At 47.9% G+C, this 22,735-nt stretch overlaps 1 protein-coding gene across 1 annotated transcript in view; it reads right to left on the bottom strand.

Annotated features, from left to right (window-relative positions):
- RETREG1 (reticulophagy regulator 1) overlaps positions 1 to 22,735 on the bottom strand; it is a 113,930-nt gene that overhangs the window by 76,319 nt on the left and 14,876 nt on the right. The window contains exon 2 of the mRNA XM_036226246.1: positions 4,015 to 4,121. Coding sequence (XP_036082139.1) covers positions 4,015 to 4,121 — 107 coding nt within the window. The remainder of the gene's footprint in view (positions 1 to 4,014; positions 4,122 to 22,735) is intronic.

Below are 22,735 nucleotides of genomic sequence, written 5' to 3'. Positions count from 1 at the left end.
GAATGACAGAGGATAGAGAGGCTGCGCAGAAGACTGCAGCTCCCAGGCCGTGGGTCCTGGTGGGGCCACGTTCAGAAGCAACCAGAACACGGCACGAACGAGCAGTGTGGACTTCGCAGGAGGACAGGCACAGAGGGATGGTGGCTGAAACCACTGCAGGTGGCCGTGGGGAGCCCCGCTGAGCCCTCCCCCCACTGCAAAGGGCAGGAGTTGAGGAGCATCTCAGAGAGAGAGAGAGACAGCTGGGCAGAAATTCCGGTTCTTTTGCAAAGAGAGAGAGAAGGAAAAGGTCCAGGAAGAGTGGATGGCTGCAGGAGGCATTACCACGACGGCAGAAGAGCCCCCCAGAACCCAGGCGAAGGGGCCCGCGCAGGGGGCACACGCTCAAAGCTCACGACGGCAAGAGCGAGGCAAACATCATCGCTCACGCTGCTCACGTGGCCTCCCGCAGTCCTCGCGAAGATGAACTCACGAGGAGCACCCCTAACCCCGCTGCATGCTGGCCTGTTTCACGGCAAGCATCTAAGACGGCGCTAAAAATGCTAATGGAGGGGGAGGAGGGATACAATTAAGTTCTTAACAACAGAAGTTTAATATCTTTAGCCCAAAATGTGGTGGGGAGTGGGGACGTCGCGAGACGGAAGGAGACTGGACGGCCGGTGAGCCGCACGGGCCGGGTGGCCCTGCCCTTGCTGCCGGTGCTGCAGCCAAGGCAGCTAACGGCGGCGGCTGGCAGTTCTGGTGGAAGCCATGGCGTTACCACAAGTGCATCTGGATCTAATCTGAAGCCGATTCTGCGCCTCCCAGATTCATCGTGGCTGGGCCTGGGGCCCAAAGGCCTGCAAACTCAGGCTCCTGCCAACTATTTACAGGCCTCAAATGGGTCTTTTGTCTTAAAAGGCTTTGCTAGAGAGGACAAAGCAGGCCCCAGTGTTTCTCCAGGCACAGACTGGGGCGCGCTGGGAGAGCACAGTAATTAATCCCGTTTCTCCTTCCTCCCTTCCTCCCTCCCTCCCTTCCTTCCTCCCTCCCTTCCTTCCTCCCTTCCTTCCTTCCTCCCTTCCTTCCTCCCTCCCTCCCTCCCTCCCTCCCTTCCTCCCTCCCTCCCTTCCTTCCTCCCTTCCTTCCTTCCTCCATTCCTCCCTTCCTCCCTCCCTCCCTCCCTCCCTTCCTTTCTTCCTCCCTTCCTTCCTCCCTTCCTTCCTTCCTCCATTCCTCCCTTCCTCCCTCCCTCCCTTCCTCCCTCCCTTCCTTCCTTCCTTCCTTCCTTCCTTCCTTCCTTCCTCCCTCCCTCCCTCCCTCCCTCCCTCCCTTCCTTCCTCCCTCCCTCCCTCCCTCCCTCCCTCCCTTCCTCCCTCCTTTCTTTTTTCTCCCCTTCATGCAGCAGAAATGCTGTATTCAGAGCAATGTCAGCTGGAGAAAACCCGGAAAGACTGGCCTGTGACCAATGCCTGCTCTACGGGACGGAGCGTGAGGGTCCCGCTTGGGCAGAGAGGCCGGTCTGCCTGGGTCCCACCGGAAGCCCAGGCCCCCCCACCCCACCCCGCTGCCCCAGCAGGCGCCAGCTCAGAAAGGCACTCACAGACTGAGTGGCAAGGGACCAAACCCGAAGACACGTCACCCCTGAACAGAGCAGACCGTTACTGCGCCCCAGGCTCTTCTTGTCACCCTCTTATCCGACCCTCACGGAGCCCCCTGGCCTGCACTGGCTTCTCCGGGTTCACGGGAGAAAGAGGTCTGGACAGACTGTGCCGGAGACAGAACAACAGCTTCTGATGATGACGGGCTTCGACCCCTGGACACTGTAAAATCTTACTTTGGATAGAAAAAGGGATTTCCCAGATGGGACCAAGCTAAGACTCGCAAGACGAGCCTGGGTCATCCAGGTGGGGCCCACATGCAATCACAAGTGTCCTTGCAAGAGGAAGGCGGAGGGAGCCTTGACCCAGACGGAGGAGGAGAAGATAATGCCACCGCGAAGGCAGGGACTGCAGTGACGCAGGTACCAGCCGAGGACGCCAGCAACACGGCAACCGCCGGCTGGAAGAGGAAGGGAACGGACCCTGCCCAGGGGTCTCCGGAGGGAATTCAGCCCTGTGCGCACCTCGACTCTGGCCCAGCAACACTGGCTTTAGGCTACTGCCCTCCAGAACTGTGAGAGAAGGAAGACATTTCTGCTGCTTCGAGCCACCAAACTTGTGGTCGTTTCTTACAGCGGCCACAGGAATTCATACCGTCTGTGATGGGGCCGCCTCGCAGCTAGGAAATGGGGTGACTGAGCTCAAGAACTAGGCCCTGTTAGGCTGTTTCAACCCTGTCGCTTTTAATGTTTTAAAGGACTGCACGTTTGCAAGGCAGAGGTTTCCTGCAGTCTGTACATATGAAAGATCCACACCAGCCAGCATAGCAAGCCGATACGTGAGTGCTGCAAACACTCTGTGTAAGGGGCCAAGAGTGAGGGAAAGACAGCCATACAGGTGTTCAACCTCATCCTCGTCATTTGTGCTGTGACCGACCGTGATACACCACTGAACATCATCGAGATGCTCGGCGTGCTCTGTGTGCCTCTCCTGAGCTAAAACGACTACGGGTAAAACCTGTAAGCGGCTTTTCCTTCTACGTTTCCCCGAGGGAGGTTTCGGCGGGTGAAGAGGTTGCAAAGCAGGCTCTCCTCCATCAGTTGTGAACCAAGGCAGAAACACCACGCCTGGATCCAGCTGGCCCCCGCACAAACTCCACAGCACTGCGATGTCCCTTAACACATCTGGGCTAAACAGAGTATCAGGGCAGGTGCCCGTTGGGGTTAAAAGTTAGGGAGTCTGTTCTCTGAAACAGGAAATGGGGTTAAGGACAGAGAGAAGGGAAGAGACAGAAGGAAGGAAGACCACATGCAAGAATATAATCTAAATCTAGGGATTCAAGAATGAAAGAATTACCTTCAAACCTTAAAACACACCAATGCAAAAACTATCTTTCTAAAAATAGTTTACATAAGAGTTCGCTTAAGATCTATAAAGACTTAAACTCTAAACCAGATGTAAGCCCACCTTAGAACTCCACGATGGTGAATCTGCAACAGTTTACGCCCCTGGTCTTGGGGTTGGTGTTCAGGAGAAGCTCCCCCCCACCCCCGCCCCCTGCCACGATGAGGTCCCCAGGCCCCTGCCAGGGCTAGAGCTCTAGGCGGGCCTTATGTGCACTGAACAACATGGACCCCAAGCAAAATTATCCCTCCATTTGGGGTAACATTTAGTGAAATCGAAACGCCTGTTTGTAACCTCTTAGCTATTTTAAAGCAAATCAATCTCAACCACATTTAGGTTCATGGGGCTCGATTATTACAAGGAGGCATTTTTATACATTTTACAAAACTAGCTCAAACCCTGGGAGAAGAGGCCCAGCTGAATATGAGAAAGCTTGACTCAGATTTATAATACAGACACATTAGTCAGGAAACACCTGAAGAAAAATTTTAAAATAATTCAAGTTCCAACTTTTAAACTTAATGTTTAAAATATATTCATTTCTCATCATCGACTAATTTTTAAATTTTGTTTAACCATTACCTAATTGCTCTTAAGCCCTGAATTATTTTTGTCCATTAAGGGAGAAAAAAAATTTTGATAGAAACTAGTTCATTTCCAATGGCCTAGTTTTCCTCATGTGGGATGTACTATTTAACTGTTATCCTCATGGCTGCCTACTTAAATATCACAATGGTATTTAATAATAGCACTAAGAGCCAAAAGAGAAACAAACATATACACCTTCTGCCCAAGAACCGTAGCTACGACTAGGGACACCATCAGTTAAATAAATATTTAATAAATGAATATTAAATACATGTTTACTAAATAAATATTTAATCAACTTTAAAATTAGCAAAGTCAATGCCCATATCATCTGGCTTTCTGCTCTTTTTCAGAGAAATACGTGGTTAATGTGCCTACACAAAGATCAGACACTCAGAGTCTGTAAAATTAAACTATAAAAATGAATTCTGAGTTTTCTTACCTCTCGTTCTAGACAAAACCATATCCTTTATTATTTGCATAATAACGCGCCCAAGTATCATGACGGAAATCAGGTGATACACTCTCCATGGAGTCAACGCAAAGAACCTATCACAGCAAAAACAGACAAATCATTATTTCACTTTGAGGATTTTTATCTTTTTTTTTTTTAAAAAAAGCTAAGTTTAGTTTCTGCCACAGAAACAAAAAATACATTTGACAATTTCACTTTTTCGAAATCACCCCAATGTGACAACATGAAAGTTATTTAACAGGCATAAAAGTCAGGAAAATAAAAGTGCTTGCGCGTGTGTACTTCTGTGCTAGGCTTTCGGCTCTAACCTCTCATTTGGACGGAGGATGTGCTGTCTTGGGTATGGCCCAAATACTGCTCTGCTAACAGATGGAGAATGGAATTGACCTGAAACAGAATTATGATGGGCTGAAAAGGCAGAGCTGCAGGGTTTTCCAACATGTACAGAGTAGCTACGGTAGATGTCCCCTCCTTCCTTGCTGTCACTCTGTTTTACATTTTTCTTGTTTTTCTTTCATGCTATATTCATTTCTTTAACTACTACTCCCTCCCTACCAGTCTCGTAAAAATCACCGTTATTAAGAATCCAATTTGCTAAGCCTTTAAGATCACTATCCTTTTGTGTATCTGCCCACCTCCTCTCCAGAAAGAAGAAAAGACACCTTCATCATGAACAGCACACAAACCCTACAGTACTTTTTTTCGGGGGGTGGAGGGACGTGGGGGTGTGGCTTATGAAGGAATGGAATGGCAAAGTCACAAGGAGCTTTGAGGATTCATATAGAGGTCAAAGCCCATTTTACACAAGGTAATTGTCCAAGATGCCAATTAATATTAAAAATATAACTTAATAAGTCATTTAATGCTAATTGCAAGGCACCATAGAGAATATGGAGAATTAAAGAACACATGGAGACTGCCTTCTGGAAACTTACTTCCTCATCAGAGACACGAACGCAGAATGACCTAACAAAGTCCAAGGCAATGAAACGAGTCTTAGGCACCGTAATGGAACATGAGCAAAGAAGAAATGATTAAGGCAAAGGAAAATGTACAGAAGTGGCACCTGAACTTGGTCTGGAAGAATGGATGCAATTCGGAGGGAAAGAGAGGCTGGTCCAACACAGAAGATCAGAGCCATGGAAGGGCGAGGTGTGCCCGGGGCATGCCACGGGTTCCGGGGGTGACCCCAGCAGGAGAAGACAGATGAATGGGAGAGATGGGGGGCTGGCAACGGGAGCAGACACTGAGAAGGCACACTGGGGTAGACCGTGCTGGCCCTGAATGGTACACCAAGGTGTTCGATCTTAACGATACCAGCAATAGAGAGAAAGCCAAAGACACAGAGTAGGAAAATGAAATGAATGATTTAGGAAAATGTCTGGGGGCAGCGGAGAGGGTGAAGTGGGATTGGGAAGAAGCACATCGGGAGGCCAGGACGTTTACCAGAAGGTCATGCAATGCGTTGGGTGAGAGGAGGTAAGCATGAGATGCTGGTGAAGTTGCAGGTAAAGCCCTCTACCAGAAGGTGGGCAACCTACGTTGCTAGCTTTGGTTCTAACGTTAATTGTGTGCCACCTTGGCCGGTCAAATGAGTGGGTAAGGTCAAGGTCAAGGTCACACACAGTTAAATATTGGTCTGCAACTGCCTCCAGGTTGACTGCCTGGAGAGCTTGTTAAAACACAGATCCCCACACCCCAGGCTCCTCTTCCAGGTCCTCTGAAAGAGGTGGCCTAATCACTAGTATTTACATTATTTTTTTAAATTAAATTTATTGCAGTGACATTTGTTAATAAAATTATATAGGCTTGGAGTGCACAGATCTATAATGCATCACCTGTACATTGCACTGTGTGTTCACCACCCAAAGTCAAATCTCCTTCTGTCACCATATATTTGACCCCCCCCCCCCACACACACACACCATTTTCTTCCTCCCCCATCCCCATTTCTCTCTGGTGACCACTAAACTGTTGTCTGTGTCTGTGAGTCGTTTGTCTTGTTTCTTTTGTTGCTTTCAGTTTTACATCTTGCACGAGTGAAATCACATGGTTCTTAACTTTTTCTGACTTAATTTGCTTAGCATGATGATTATCTCAAGATTCATTGATGTCGCAAATGGCAGTATTTCACCTTTCTTATAGCTGAGTAAGATTCCATCGTCGTATATATGTACCACATCTTCTTTAGCCAATCATCTATGGAAAGACACTAGGTTATTTCCATGTCGCGGCCATCATGAATAAAGCTGCACTGAACATTGGGGTGCATATATCTTTACAAATAAATGTTTTTAATCTTTTTGGTGGCGGGGGGGGGGGCGGGGAGTGTAGATAACCAGAAGAGGAATTGCTGGGTCATACAGTAGATGAATTCTTGGTTTTTTGAGGAAACTCCGTACTGTTTACCATAGTGGCCGTACCAATTTGCAGTCCCACCAGCAGTGTATGAGAGTTCCTTTTTTCCCCACAACCTCTCCAACATCTGTTATTACTTGTCCTATTGATAATAGCCATTCTAATAGGTGTGAGGTGGTATCTCATTGTGGTTTCGATTTGCATTTCTCTAATAGCTGGCGAAGTTGAGCATCTTTGCAAACATCTTCTCCCATTTAGTTGCTTGCCTGATGATTTCTTTTGCTCTGCAGAAGCTTTTTAGTTTGATATAGTCCCATTTGCTTATTTTTGCTTTTACTTCCCCTGTCTTTGGGGTTGCATTCATAAAATCCTCTCTAAATCCAAGGTCCCTGAGTTTGGTACCTATGTTTTCTTCTATGCAATTTATTGTTTCAGGTTTTATATTTAGGTCTTTGATCCATTTTGAGCTAATTTCGGTGTATGGCCACAGATAGAAGTCTAGTTTAATTCTTTGTATGTGGCTTCCAATTTTCCCAGCACCATTTATTGAAGAGATTTCTTCTTTCCATTATGTGTTTCTGGCTCGTCGGAAATTATTTGCCTATATATATATGTGGGTTCATTTCTGGATTCTCAATTCTGTTCCAGTGGTCTGTGTGTCTGTTTCTCTGTCATTACCATGCTGTTTTGATTGTTGCCACTTTGTAGTATAATTTGAAGCCAGTAAATATTTATTTATGGATTGCCTACACTGGGCCAGGCACTGTGCTACCAAAAGGGAATTAATGGTGAAAAAGAAGCTCAGAGGGAAGGAATAAACATAAAGGACAACTCACCATGCCAATATCCATGTCTTCGGTAACAGTCATTTTTCCTCCACTAAGCGACCACTGTTTGCTTTATTTTTTGAGCTCCTATGTTTGTTGTAATCAAGGTTGTTTGGGGCATTTATTTTCTCTTCGGTTAATTCTTGCTATTTTCTGTGTGTCCAGCCCTCTCACTGTTCCCCACTTCGCAGTGAAGTCGCAAGTTTCAAAATTTTTGATGGCGACCCATGGTAAGAAATTCATTTACATCTAAATATGTACAAATAAAACCCAAATTTCAAAAAATAATGTTTAACCCTATAATCTGTAATGTCTTCAGATACTTTCCATTCAATTCTATTATATTTTTAAATGCTGACTGTGACACACTAAAGTGACTCACGAATGAGCTGTCACTCACAGTTTGACCCACACAGCATCACGGGGAATCTGCAGATGTTAGGTTAGTGTGTTTCATTAGAATGGCCTTTTTTGCATAGTCAGGCAAGTCCTAGGAGATAGAGAAAGTTCCCTCAAGGATAAAGGTCTTTAGAGCTAACCAGGAAGAAGGCACTTAAGTTAAAAAATAATTTTTTTAAAAAAATCAAAGAAATGCAAAGCAACCAAAGCAGTGAAGGTCATTAGTTATTCTTTTAGTGGAAGCTACAATCTTCCAGGAATAGAAAAATTAGGTAATGACAGGGCTTCGACCCACAGCCCTCGCTTCCAGAAAACTTCACTTGAAGAGCATTGCCATAGCAACTCCAAAGTGCTCTGGGGATGCTCCTGTGTGGCCTGGGCAAGGGTCCAACCGCCATCGTGGCCAAGGGTCTCATGGGTCATTAAGAATCCTCAGCCAGATGAGAAGGCAACCTCCCCAACGGCTTGGGACGGTGACGCCAGAATTGCACAGGGTCGCTTAATTGTTTCCTTGGTGGGTCAACGTTTTTGAATGACAAGAATTTAGTAGAGAAATGCTTGAGGAATAAATCCCTAATGCTAATAACCTATACTTTGAAAAACCTGTGCACATTTGTTATTTTAATTATTTATACTACCTAAGATGATTCATCTCATGGCTGCAATTTAAACTGAGTAGTTGTACAATTTAGACTTGTGATTTGAAATTACAATGTTAGCAATACTTTGACTTTAATTTATTCATTTTACAGAAATTGCCTAATATTTGGGAAAGCTTGAGTTGTCAGACTTTTTTTTTTTTAATCTCTACTTTAGTAAACTTCAAACATATACAAAACAAGAGAGCGAAGGTATAATAACCTCAGCTTCCACAATTCTCCATTCGTGGCCAATCTGGTTTTTTCTATATTCCCACATACTAAGCTCCACCCGCCATGCCCCATCCCACACCCAAGAGTATGTGAAGCAAATCCCAACCATCATATAATTTAATTTTCAAATATTGCCATTGATCTTCCCCAAAAAAGACATTTTAACCTAATAACAAAACTGCCACCATTCCTTAAAAAAATTTTAATTCCTTAATGTTATCAGAAATCTGTCAGCATTCACATTTCCCCAATCACCCTTGCACACACATGCACACATGTATACACACGCACACAAAGACTGTTTGAAACAGGATCTGAACAAGTCATACACTGAAATTGAAAGATGTGTTTTAAGTTTCCATAATTTACAGGTCTCCTGCAACTGTCTCTCTCTCTCTTTTTTTTCTGCTTGAAATTTTCTGTGGAAGAAGCAGACTTATTTGCCCAGTAAAGTTTTCCAGACTCTAAGAATCACTCACTGTATCCTGTGGTTTAGTTTAACATTTTCCTCTATCCTTTGTGCAGACTGTAAAAATCGGTAGCTGGATCTAGAGGCTTGACCAGATTCTTCTTTGTTTTGTTTGTTTGTTTGTTTTTGTTTTTGTTGTTTTTATGTCAAACCACATGATAGGTAATGGTGTGTATTTCCATCAGGGCCACATACTCTCTGAGTGCCTGGTACCAATATTTTTGTGAGATTAGCAGTCACTGACGACGACCGCCTGGCCGTTCCTTCCTCAGGAGACACAGGAGGATGGCGGCTCTTTATTCTTGCTTCAGGTGTTAGCTGGATCACATCTACAAAGAGAAACGTCCACTCTCTGATGTCTGATTACCGTGAGAGCTGGGTCTCTCAGGAGAAGCAGGTCACTACTCAACTCTTTCTCTTTATTTACCAGCTTTCAGGAGAATGGGGCGATTCCACAGTATCCTCCAAAAGTTGGTTTCCCTCATTCTTTTTTGTTTGTTTGTTTCATGTTATTATGAACGTATTTGATGTGCTTCAGTCTACTGTAGCGTTGCCCCTACTGATCCCAAAGTGACCCATCTTGGCTGGTGGGTAACTTATCAGGTCGGCTCCCCTTTGGTATTGCCTTAGTCATCTTGGATGATGAAATATTTAAAAGGACAAAGAAATATATACAATTTACAAGTGTATTTAAAATGTTTAAAAGAGTGCAACAAACTGTTTTAATGAAACCAACTATTCACCAAAGACAATCTTGGGAATGGTTGTTAAAATGTCCTAGATTTATAAACAAAATAGGTTATGTTACTTAAAATTCAAAGCGCTAAGAAAAAAAAAAAACGAGTTTTGAATGTATGACCTTACTAAATCAAAATTTATTTTTTAAAAACTAGTTATTTCCGATCGATCCTTTCTTTATAGAAAAATTGTCTTAAAGAACATCCAAAAAATCCCTGTCCGCTGGCCTCGGCGTTCTGATGCCAGCGCTCCGTAGCTCCACTCGGAGAAACGCCACCCTTTCATCCGCTGCCTGAATTCTCTCAGTTAGCATCACCCACCTCCACTGAAATCCACCTCGTGTCCGGAAGCTCACCCTTCCTCGCGGCATCCGATTTCCTGCAGTACCCTATTATTACTGGGGGAGGGGAAATTGTTTTCATTTCGTGAGGACTGTCAGTCAGACGCTGGGCTAGCCACGGGGAATGCACAGATGACCAGATCCCGGCCGGCCCAGCGGAGCGGGAAGCAGGCAAGGAAACAACTGCGCTTCACCGCAGTACCGTGCGGAATGCCGCAGGAGCAGAACGAGAGAGCTGACAGGTGCCTAAGGAGGCACGGCGCTCCCAGGCAGGTGGCCTTGAAGCTTTGCCATCCCAGAGAAGTCGGACTCTGCCAAGTGGAAAGACTAAATGCATTCCGGGTTGGGGAACGGGGTAAGCAAAGGGAACTGCGAGAGTAAGGAGGCCAGGACATGAGAGGGAGGAAGCTTCGCCCTCCCCGTTTGCCTCGGGACCCAGTGTACTCACTCAGTGTGCCCTGCAGAGCCAACCCGCGGACAAATAAAACAGCTGCTGTTCGGGGAGTGTGAGCCTGGGTCCAAGAACTGCGTACGGATTCACTCGTTTAACAGTCGTAACAATCCCGTGAGGAAGCACCTACCACTGTGCCCATTTCGCAGATGAGGAAAGGGAGTTTAAGGCCCCAAGACCAAGGCGAGGTGGCACCGAGATGTGAATCCAGGCGGCTCAGCTCTACACCGGCTCTTCCCGCTCCGCTAATCATCTCCCGCTAAGGATCCCCCAGACACCAGGTTCTGCCTCTCCGTCCACCAGTCGTCACATGACAATAGCTGGAAGGTCTGTCACCAGTTGGCGAGTGTGTCTACTCACGTGTGCCAAACCGACTTCAAAGAGATTTCAGGAGCGCTCCTCAAAGACACTAGCGGTCACCACGGGAGTGGCAGAACCTGGGGATTTTGTCCAGGACCCCCCCCTGAAGCATCGTCTTCTTCAGGACGAACATCTCTGGCCCCTTCGCCTTTCCCGAGGCGTCCCACCCCCCCCTCTGGCCGGTCTCCAGGTGCGACCCTTTTCATACCAAACACTCCCACCGGTCACCTACAGAGTGGGAGACGAGGGACCTCGAAGCTCTCCGCTCTGGACTCCTTATACCGCCTTTCTGAAAAAAGTGGTAGACTCTTTTTGAGAGCAGTTTGAGCAATTTTACTGCGAAACTAAGCAGACAGTACGGAGAGTTCCCGTGTGTCTCCTTCCCCCTGCCACTTACCCCTCATATTACCATCCCGTATCAGTGATAGAGTTGTCACAACTGATGAACCCATACTGACACGTCATAACTAAAGTCCAAGTTCTCCTTAGGGTTCCCTCGCTGCGTTACACATTCTGTGGGTTCCGACGAATGCATGCTGTCGTGTACCCGCCATGACGGCACGGTCCGGAGTATTTTCACTGCCCTGAAAATCTGCTGTGGTCCTGCCTGTTCAGCCCGCCCTCTCTCCCCCAAACCTTGGCAACCAATGATGTTCTCACTGCCTCCAAAGTCTTGCCTTTTCCAGAATGTGGTACAGTGGGAACCACACAGCATGTAGCTTTTTCGGACAGGCTTCCTTCACTTAGAGGTATTTATTACGTTTCCTTTGTGTCTTTTCATGGTTTGATAGCTCGTTTCTTTTGATTGCTGAATACTATTCCATTGTATGGTGTACCACATTTATCTCTTCACCTACTGGAAGATATCATGGCTGCTTCCAATTTGGGGTGATTATGGATAAAACTGCTCTAAAAATGTTTGTGCGGGATTTGGCAAGCTCATAAAATTTCAACTTATCTGGTCGCAGCCTTTTTTTTTTTTTTTTGAACAGCCCAATCGGCATGCTGGCTTATTTGGAATTTACAGGCAGTGAAAACCCTTACGATTCTATTTTTCGGATGCAATTTCTGAATCTAAGTGTGTCTTGGGAAATCTGTCCCTGTTTAACACAGCCCGTCATTCAAAGCTACAGACCTTAATGGCGCCATCGATCACATCTGTTCTCTTGTCCGGGCTCACGTCACCTGCACGTTTGGTACCTGCATGTCACAAGTCCCCATCCACACAACAGATCAAAGAGATCCATCGGGACTGGACGTCCACCATTCCCCACCAGCAGCTGCTCCCCAGCCGACCTGGATTTATGAACCAGCGCTCTGTGAATACGCAGAATATCCAGCTTGCTGCTTTACTCTCTTCCATATTACTTCGCCTTGCCCACAAGGACATAATCTGAGATGTTCTTAGACACCTGGCTGAAACCTACTGCATCCCTAAGGTCTAAGTGTCTGCTGCAAGTGTTGATCAGCTTGGTTGAGGCTGAGAATTACTCTGCGGTAAGGAGCAGTTCTCAGTGGAAGAGCTGAACACCATTAAAACCTGCCAAAAAGTATCACATAGCACAGCCTGATCCGAGTCCTGGGGTGACCTTGCTATCTGCCCATTCACCAAATTCACAGAAAACTCTCAGTGACCACCATGGAGGGAATTGTAGGCACAGATGGCCGCGCACTGAGGTTGGAGGATTCCTGAATGCTGCAGAATAATTATTGAGAGACGGGTTGTGGTCAAAATGCAGAATGCCCAGGAAACCATGAGAAGCAGAGTGACGGCAGACTTTGAAGGGAGGGGATCTGAGGACATGCACCGCTCTTAGGGGGCTACATGATTTTTGCAGGGACCTCGCTGAGGGTGAAGCCAATATCCCCATCCCACCAGTTTAGAGCCCCAACGCATGAATAATGGAAGGTCCCCAAGATACTGGAATTTCCATTCCAGGGACATTCAGGGCCTTGACCTAGGGTGGCTTTGAGGGCCTTGTCAAGTTGCCTTTCACGGCACCCAAAGTACTGCCGGTAGGGACAAAGGTAGGTGACCACCTTGTCTTGCAGCTACAGGGCATGTGACTGAGGAAAATCCTTCCCATACCTGTGCTCTGGCCCTAGAGAAAGACAGATGGTCACAGCGGAACGCAAGCCTCCAACAATGATACAGCCCTGGGCAGAAGACCCTGGGCAGCCACGCAGGGTGGGGTGGGGGAAGGGAAGGCTGGGCAGAACTGACACCAGTGGCAGGGACGGGGCGTCAAGAACCCCGACCTGGGGAGGTAGGCCCACACATAAGCTGAGGCCCGCAGCACATGCTCCATTGTCCTGTCACACTGCACTTACGAAATATGAATTCAAAGGTGACCGCAGTCAGAACTGCCAGACAGCAACCTCTGAGTATTAATCCCAAGTGCAGGGCCCTCTGAACACCTGGCTCTGTGTAACTATGCCGGCCTCTCGCTCACTCAGCCGGCCCCGCCCTCACTGTGTCTTGGAGGTGAGGTCCCCATGAGTGGGGAATAAGAATATTTTTCTCCGTAAAGTAGTTTTTAGTTCAATATAAAAGGCCACTGATCTTCGTCTTTATCCAAATTAGCCTAAGGACCTGTGGCCGCATCCATGGGCCCCAGAACCGAGGCCATGGGAAGCGCCACTCCGGCTGTCACAAACATCCGCCTGCAGATTTTCATAACCAAGAAAAGAAAAAAAAAAAAACCACCACATCTTTTAAAATATTTCTGTTTACTGAAATAGTTACTTATTTTAGCTGGCATAATGCATAAGTTTTATCTGACAAAATATACTCCAGATGTTGAAAATTGAGAAAGGCAGGCGTTATGTATGACAACTATAATACACATATGCGTGTCATGATAGGTAAACGTGACGCATGATAATTATGTGCTATATATAAATATACAAAATTACAGATAAATATAAATTTTAGAAATAGAGTCCTCTCTCAGTATCCACAGGGGATTCATTCAAGGACCAAAATCCACAGGTGTCAAGCCCCTTATATAAAATGGCACAATGTCTGTGAAGAACCTACACACATCTTCCCTGTACTTTAAATCATTTCTAGATTACTTATAATCCTGACACAATGTAAGTGCTATGGAAATAGTTGTTATAATGTATTGTTTAGATAATAATGACAAGAAAAGAAGTCTGTAAATGTTCCATACAGATGCAACCATTAAGCCTAACTACGTAGTACACATTAGCAATAATGTAACATTTTTGTCCGAATAGTTCCATCTGTGGTTGGTTGAATTCGTGAATTCAGAACCTATGGACACAGAGGGCTGACTGTATATAAAATTACATGTATATAAAAATAGCCATTTGTCTTATAAAGGCATATTGCAGGGCTTAGCTGCTACTGGAAAAGTTCTGCAAAGCACTACACGTACTTTTAGCAAGTTGTGTCCAATTTCTACATCTCAATATGATGATCGCTTTAAAAAAATACTGTGTTACCCAGTTGACTCATGTTGAGCTTGTGATTGTTACAGCTCATGGATGACTTCTAGCCATGTCTGTATAGCATCATTTCTGATTCATCTTTACGTTAGATAATAAATTTGTTTTTATTATTGGCTTTTTTCTCCCTGCTTTATATTTCTTCTGTACTTTCTTCTCTTTCATTCTCTGTTTCGGTTACAGAATTTTGAATTTTAATCTAATCTTCAAGCTGACGGCCACAGCCCACATGGTACTGTTGGGATGGTTTATAGGACTAGTCTCTACTCAGTCATCTGGAGTCATCAGCTAAAGAATAAGACTCAGTCCCTGTGCTCAGAGACAAAGAGTATACGAAAAACAGGGAGAGATCCGGAGAGAGCCTGAAAGACTGTAAGGGTCAACCCCGCACCAAAGGTAAAAAAAATAAAATAAAATAAAAAGTAAAATAAAATAAAGAAGGCCGGAGAATCCCAAAATTATGTCTACTCCAGAATGCGCCATGATTTTATATAGAAAATTCTCCTATCGAATCATGGGCTTTGACTACTGTCTAATTAGCCTGCATGCGCTGCTCATGAGGCACACATGTGAGAGCTGGGCACGCGCTCCGTAAAGATGCTCCACAGGAAAATGACAGGCAGGGGACCGACCACTCTGGGGTAGTCCAGTGCCGTGGCTTTCTGTGCACGATTGATGCAGGCCCACAGCTTTGCCTCGTCCCCGTGTCCATCTTTCAGCACGTTGACGTCCACACACACGTGGGGCCCCGAGGGCGCCTGCTCAGCCTGGCCACGGAGGAGGTCACAGAGAAGAGGCCGGGCTGGCCGGGCGCTGGGCTGTGTGGACGACTCACGCGATGAAGCAGGAGACGAAGGCGGAGGGCAGCCGTCTGCAGAACTCCACTCGGCGGCCAACTACGAACCTCTAAAAACGACTTTTAAATAGTTCCGTACCCACTTGACAAGGAAAACCTAACCGACATTTTCACGACGAGTTCCACAAGGCCAAATTAAGTGGCTCAATGGGATCTGCTTTTTATAAAGCAAAGAAAGGGATAATTCACAAAAATAAACAGAAAAACAACTTCTTCGGTAATGGATGAAAAGGACAATATTTAATTCATCCCAGGTGTAAAAACCTAACCCTCGCTTCTGGGTAAAGCAAAACCCGCCTTGTACTATGAAATGCATGGTATCAATGGCTAAAGTGCATTTTTTTTTGGGGGGGGGGGTCTCCAAATAAAGAAAATCTGTGGACAAAAGCAACCACATCTGTAGTTCTGATGTGGGAATTCATCTGTAATATTTGCTTTGTAAATCTTTCAAAATAGAGATCCAAAAAAGGGATTCCATTTTTCTTTACTGAAATATATATAACCGTCAGCTTTGCCTAGATAAGAGTCCCTTATGTAGCTGGCTGTATTTAGTACTGCGGTGGTTCTAATCATGAAGGACGGGCCTCGTAAGCTATGATGATTTACCCAACGTTATTCAAAGTGCAGATCATCACATTTTGCTGAAAAATAATTCTGTTACCTTCCCAAGAGTTTGGTATACTGGCAGCCATCCACCGTTTTAGCACAAAATTTGGAATCTGAACTAAAATTGGCTTTAATTTCCCTGGTCTTTTATACATATCCTGCAAAAACATTGACTGAAGATGCTAAGTGAAACTAAATTATGTACCATTAAGGGGAAAACCCGATGCCAAATGAACTGTGACCCTCTGAATTATAAAAAGCATCCAAATCTCAGACATGTTCAAACATGTATACATGTTCGAGAGAAGAGAGTTCTATTTCTTAAAAATTACAAAATATGCAGTTTCAAGTAATTTGGAAAGAAGAGGGTCATCAAAAAATGGAATGGGATAAAGTCATGACTCAATTAATTATTAATGGGAGATTAAACTCGGTGGCCTTTTTATTTTTTTTCCTAGAGAAATATTTCTTTAGTTGTGACGACCAAAAAAAGTGAATCCGAAGCAAGAGAGGAAAGAAAGATGAAGGAAAAATAAAAGCGTGAGCTTCCCTCTGCAGAGAGATGGGAAGTTCTGGAAGGCACCTGCAGATCGTCAGCGATCAGGAAGTGTGCACGCGGTGGGGGAGGGGCCACGGTGCTTCTGGCAGAAGCCAGTGGTGACCATCCCGTGAATGCGGGGAATGTGCCCGGCTCAGCAAAGCTCAGTGGAGAATCCGCAAGGCAGCGGGGAGAGCAGCAGGGAGTCTGCGTTCTTGAACCCCGAATGTGGGAGACGCCAAGGGCACCGCTGGCGTGGAGTCAAGTGCATCTGAGGTCAAGGCAAAGCAGAGTCAGCCCGCTCCCACCGCGGCTGCTGCGCATCCGAGCCCGGCCAAAGACAGGTCCCAAGTCGAGGCAGGAGCAGAGGGCAGCGCCACGGGGGCCTTAGCTCCACCCGGTGTGTGACACCCATCTATCCATAGCACCCGGCGCCTCCTCCCAGAGGTAGTAGTCCCTGTGGCTCAGGAGAAGGGGGCTTCCACGTGGGACGGGGAGTCGACCTCACTGCCCACTCCAGCTGAGTTACCAGCAGGTGAAATATTCACTACCAGACGCGGTCACAGAAAGGAGTTAAAGAAGAGAAAGGGAAAGATCCGATCGAAGTCACACGCTGCAATGTTGCGGGCGGGTCAGCGAGGTCGGAGGGACGCAGGGAAGAAAGAGAGGATGGTAAAAGGGACAGGGAAACCGAGAAGCACGGAAGGAAAAAAATACATACCTACACGGAGGTCGGGAAGCTGCTGTCGCGAGCAGCGCAGCTGGGTTATCTGGGTTTTCATACAAACGGCAATGACATATACTCCGTGCCTGCCCAGCACGGAGTTTGAATCCCGGCCCAGAGAGGCCAGCACGGCGTTACCTGGGGTACCTTCCAGAAATACAGGTTCCCGGGCCCCCACCTGGAGCAGGGACAGCGGTGTCCTCAGCCCTCAGGGTGAAGCGCGGGCATCCACGCGTCCACGGCCCGCGCTGCACTGTGCCTCTCGCAGGCCGTTTCGGGTCCAACACTCGGAGTCCCTGAGGTGTAAACCCAGAGGCCCCGCCACGCGGCGGATCCGCATATCCAGCAGTGCGCGGGGGCCTCTCGCTTCATAGGTAAATACACGCACAGCCCGCGGCAAGGCACAGTGGCGGGCGCTGGAGACATCTCATCCCCTAGGACCGCTCTCGGAGCGGCACGGGTCGGGGGGCAGACATGCACGAACGAACTCGATGAAGCTTTGTGGGCACACCCAAGAAAGAAATGAGCTGATGTGCAGCGAGGCCCTAGCACACGCGGGGGATGTTCACGCCTCCTCCCCATTGAAGGCTCCTACACAACTCGATGAAGGTAGACATACGGAAATTACACATTCATTAGCAGATTCGGTTGGAGCAACTTGTCTAAAATCGCACAGCCTCTAACTGCAAGAGTCGCTTCTTCTTGACTGCAGGTCCGCTGTGCCATGAGCCCTTGGCATCTGCTTTAATCAACCGATCAAAGGTGCCACACTCCTGTAGAGGGTGGAGCTGTCCTGTAGGCTCCTGCCTTGTAAATGACCATTCGGTTGTGGTCAACTGCTCCAGTTCTTGAATTCCAGTCAGGAGCCCATCCAGTGCACTGTCCAGACTCCCGAAAAGAAATCCAGCCGCCCTGCAGCTCTGAGATCACCAGCATTGCCACGGCTAAAGGTGACTCCCTGGTTCCTCCACCTCCTCCACTCTGAAAACTCCAGGATGCCAGGAACCAGACTTCAGCCCGCGTACCTCCACGTGGCATCGGCCTCGCCTTGGTTCTGTCCTGTTGGTCAGCCTGGTTTTCCAGCCCACCCCTCCCCTGCCCCCTCTCCACACCCAGGCAGCCTGGCCAGGGCCCTGCCTCTCAAGCTCCAGCCAACCCCTTTCCAGCTGAGTGACTCTTGGTCACACCCTAACAACCCACTGCCCAGGATCACGGCCACATAGAGCCGGGCTTCCTAGACTGGCCATTCCCTGTTGAGATCCCAGGCTCAGCAACCAGATGCCACACAGTCCAGACCGTCCCCTTCCCCACTCTGAGACCATGAGGACTGAGGCTTCTACACCCCACGGGCCAAGTGTCGGGACTGAGCTGCCTGCTCCCTGGTCTCCTTCCATGTCGAGGTTCACAAGCCCTGCACTTGGCCCTGCTGGCCCCATGGAGCTGAGGACCCGGCCCGACTCCTTCAATCTCCTGCTACCAAAGCAGACGTTCTCTCGGGCTGCTCAGAGACCAAGGCTGACTCATCCAGACAAACTTTAAGAAACAGTGCCGATGAGAACAAACCGGTTCCCTAAGATCAGAGAGACGACGGTGCCCTGACTTATACCTTGCCCGGCATACTTAGCTTCAGAGCATAAAATATATGGTCACCCTAATAAAAAATCCACGATCACAGGCACGAGAGAAGCAACTGTCCAGTTTGTTTCTAATGTCCAAAACCTAAAATGGACTGAGCACCGAATTACGTAATTCTGTCGTCCTGGGAGGACCATTTATCTGAAGGCCCAAGTCAAGTGTCCTTTACCGGTGCACTGAAGCCGTGCTGCCCCACAGAGCTGACCGGAGGGTCACCCCATTTATGAGCACAGCCCTCTCCGACACGAAAGCGAAGCCTCCCCTCACAGACATGCTCTTCACGCCGGCATCATCGCCCCGTAGTGATCCTAGGAACGCGCCACCCACTTTCACCTCATTCATGCCAAAATGTGCCCCCCAAACCAGAGAATGCTCGGAGCTGGACGTGGACTCTGGTCATTGTAGTTTCCGCGGATACACTTAAGTAGCAGGTCAGCGGTGACTGTCCCCATGAAAAGGCAACACTGGAATAGGGAATTCAACGTCGTGAATTATACTCCAACTTGGTGCAACTGTCCCGACTAACAGGGTAGGAAATGTTTTCAAAAGTTTGAGTTAAGAAAAAAAAAAAAAGGAGTTTGTGGTGTGTCCAGTGGATGTCCTCGCTGCTGGCATGGAAGGGGACATGGTGGCCCATCGTTCGCAGTGCGTGGGGAGCTCCGACTCCCTGCTCCTCTGCGGCCAGACCTGAGGCACATGACAAGGTGGTGGCAAATGTCTGGGCACCAAGATTATGGATCAGTAACATCCGGTCTGGGCCCACGTGCCAATGGACACTGTCCAGTTGGACTTTGATTGGCAGGGCCTCCTCAAGGCCAGAGACCGTGTTATGTCATTCCAGGTAGGAGAATCCTTTCTGATTCTGCCCTATGGGTCCAATTGAAAAAGACAGAAAGCGAGAGAAAGGGAGACAGGGAGGAAGGGAAGGAGAGAGAGAGAGAGAGAGAAAGAGAGAGAGAGAGAGAGAATGCTGCCGAGGGCACCTCATTCCAAGCAGGAGAAAGGGCGGGCTGCCTCATGCAGCTCAGTCCTCAAAATGCCTCACACTCTCTATTTCTAGAACATTCCAAACTGAGAGTGAACCTGGGATGAGACTGAATCTCTCTTGACAGCTGTCAGTTCTTCAAGGTCCCTCAGCTTCAGCCCCTGATCTTGGGACTGCCAGGGCCCCGCAACAGGGTTTGAGGCGCGAGCCAAGCGGAGCCCTGCTCGGGAGCCCGTCACCCCGTCCGCCGAGCTGGAGGGAGTGTGTGCGCATGCGTGCGAGAGCACCCGCTCGCCTAACAAACACGCCCTCTCCTTCGAACCCTTTCAGGCAGATGAGTTGAACCCGGACCCTGCGGAGGGAGTTAGTTTATAAATCGAGCGTCCTATGGCGATATAAAGTTATTTTTTATTTAAAACAATATTTTAATGTCTACTTTTACATTTTGCGATTTTAAAAATGGCACGGGCAGGTAGGTAGCAACGCGACATTAAATGGAACATATTTAAATGGGAAATGGTGATTCTGGGAAAGAGCCACAGGGCAAGGACACTGGCCTGAGGAGTGAATTCACGGCCGCGGGCCGAGGAGGGCCGTCTCCCTAACCCTCGCTGCTCTTCCGGGAGGTGCCGATTGTTCACAGATCAGGAAACTGAAGCTCAGGAAGATTAAGTCACCCAACTGGGTATGTCTTGCTAGAAGCTAGTTCACCTCATTCCCAAACCCCTCCTCTCTGGTCACAGGCATACACATGCGTGTGCGTGCACATGCACACACACACACAGAGGTACACGTATGCACACGCGCATATACCCGCCTGCTTCTGTGAGCATGTGTCTACTATAGCTCCATCCAAAAAGCAATGGCGAGGGCTTAAACATCTATGATAGTACAGAATATGCACAAAAATAGAAGGAAATTGGCAAAGGGAAAATAAACCAAAGGAACAAAATGACTCATGTCTGAGCTTGGCCCGCAAGAATTCAGGCCATGGGCTGAGCTGCAAGGCGACGGCCACGAATTTGGCTCTGAGAAGACCAAGGCCGGGAAGCTGTCATCAGGAGGCGTCCCTGGCGACACGGAGAACATCTCCGCGTCGTCTTCATGCGAAAAGAGCCTATCGATGACACACGGTACCTGAGTGAGTGGGACACTGAGTGTCACAGGCGACTACTCCAAGCTGCCCCCGAGAGTGTGAGGCCCACGGGAATGATCTGGACAGCAGGACCATCCCGGCTCGTTAAGGTGACTCTACGGGGAGGTTCGTTTGTTTTTTAATGCTTTTCACTACGTGCCAAAAAGGAGGACACGAGAAATGGTGATTGGAAGTGTTGATGGTGACTGATGGGTGACGGCGGGGACAAAGTCACCCCCTTCGAAACACAGTTTGAACACCCACCTGGGTGTGCTAGAAGGAGCAACCTTCGCCCAGCAAGTCTGCCCATTCCGGTCCCTGCTGCGCTCACGTGGCCAGTGCGCTGTGGTGAACCGATCCTAACGACCTCCTCTAATTAAACAAGAGAGACGAAGCCGTCCCTTACCAAGGTCCCGCGGAGCACATACACCTCTCCTGAGAATTCCACCTGAGACTTCCAGGGCCATATTAACTCTCCAAACAAGACAGACGATGCCCGTAACAAACACTGTGGGGAAGAAGACTAGAAGAATAGGTAATAAAGAAAGATGGCAGTTGCTCATTAAGCTCTCCAAATGAGCGACTCAGCTTCTGTACTCACAGCATTTGGTGTTAAACACAAACAATACGACGAATGCCTCAGTTCAGCCACAGACACAGTCAGCAAGCACCTGAGCCTACAACAGAAGAGGACCTGCGCTTCAGTCATAAGCTCGTGGTGCAACCAGGTAAGACGTGAACGAGAGGTAAAACTGCTGGCAAATGGCAGAGAAGCGCCCTCGGTCAGTCGCTAACGTGCCTTCCACAAATAACCCCAACCACAGAGTCGGCTTCCTCAGAACTTCGAATCTGCTACACCCAAAAGGAACTGGTATTCCGATCACTTGGGTTCTTCGGTAAATGGCGTTTGTTTTCAACGGTTTGTCAAAGGCGCGAGAGTGAGTCAAGTCGCCATCCTGCAGACAGTTGTCACACTCGGTGGCCACACGGCCCTGAGAATCAGTCTCCCTGGCAGCCTGGAATCAAATTAGGCCACCCCACCCTGAGTATGTTTCTGTCCCTTCATAGGGGACAGAATATTTATTTGCCTGTCCGTTTGTTTATCATTTCCTGACACAGACTATAAGCTGCATGAGGAAAGGGTCCACTCTCTCCTACTCACCAATGTCACCCCAGCACTAGGTCACTGCCTGGCCAATACCAGGCGCTCAATAAATATGTTTTGCATTGCTTCTCATTCAGTATTTGTTGAATGAATGAGTCTATTCGCATAATTAAATAATGATGAGTGTAATTAGCATAATCGTTAATCATGAAATCCCTATAAGCACTCTATTATAACAGCAAAAGCTTGCCAAAATGGGGGGAAAAAATGTATGGAGGAACATGGAAATTTCTACACAATATTCGAAGACCCTTTGGGAAGCAGCTGAGAACACAGATGGCCCTTGGACGTTGGCTTAGATTAACGTTCATCCCTTTACGGGAAGACCTGGCTTCTCGTCAGCTACTGGATGTCAGTCTGGCTCCTCTAACTGGCAATGTGCTGAAGCCCTGTTGCAGTGATGTGGTTGGTCAGCTCGAAGAAGCTGGCGCCCTGGCAACTCACGCATCCTCGTCACCAGAGGAGCAGCAGCGATGGTCCTGCCTTCACGCCCAAGAAGCCGTACTCACAGCAAAAGCTACGCCAACTTGACACACGGTCTGTCCGGGCTTCTTCCTAGGCATCTGGAAGTTCCCCGGACCAGCGCCAAAGATCATCACGACATTCTGAGGGGCAGTCACCCAGGAATGGTTCTTTTGCTAATGGCCGCACTCTTGAATGCCATAGACACGTGACGATCATGGGCTCGTGAGCCTTCGGCCATCCTCCATCTGCACCAGGCAAAACCCCCACACGGCAGAGACTCCATGGGCGACG

This window comes from Rousettus aegyptiacus, unplaced genomic scaffold (genome assembly GCF_014176215.1).
Source record: "Rousettus aegyptiacus isolate mRouAeg1 unplaced genomic scaffold, mRouAeg1.p scaffold_m13_p_8, whole genome shotgun sequence".
Taxonomy (NCBI): Eukaryota; Metazoa; Chordata; class Mammalia; order Chiroptera; family Pteropodidae; genus Rousettus; species Rousettus aegyptiacus.
Note: the sequence above shows the minus strand (reverse complement) of the source record. Positions and strands in the feature narration are given on the sequence as shown.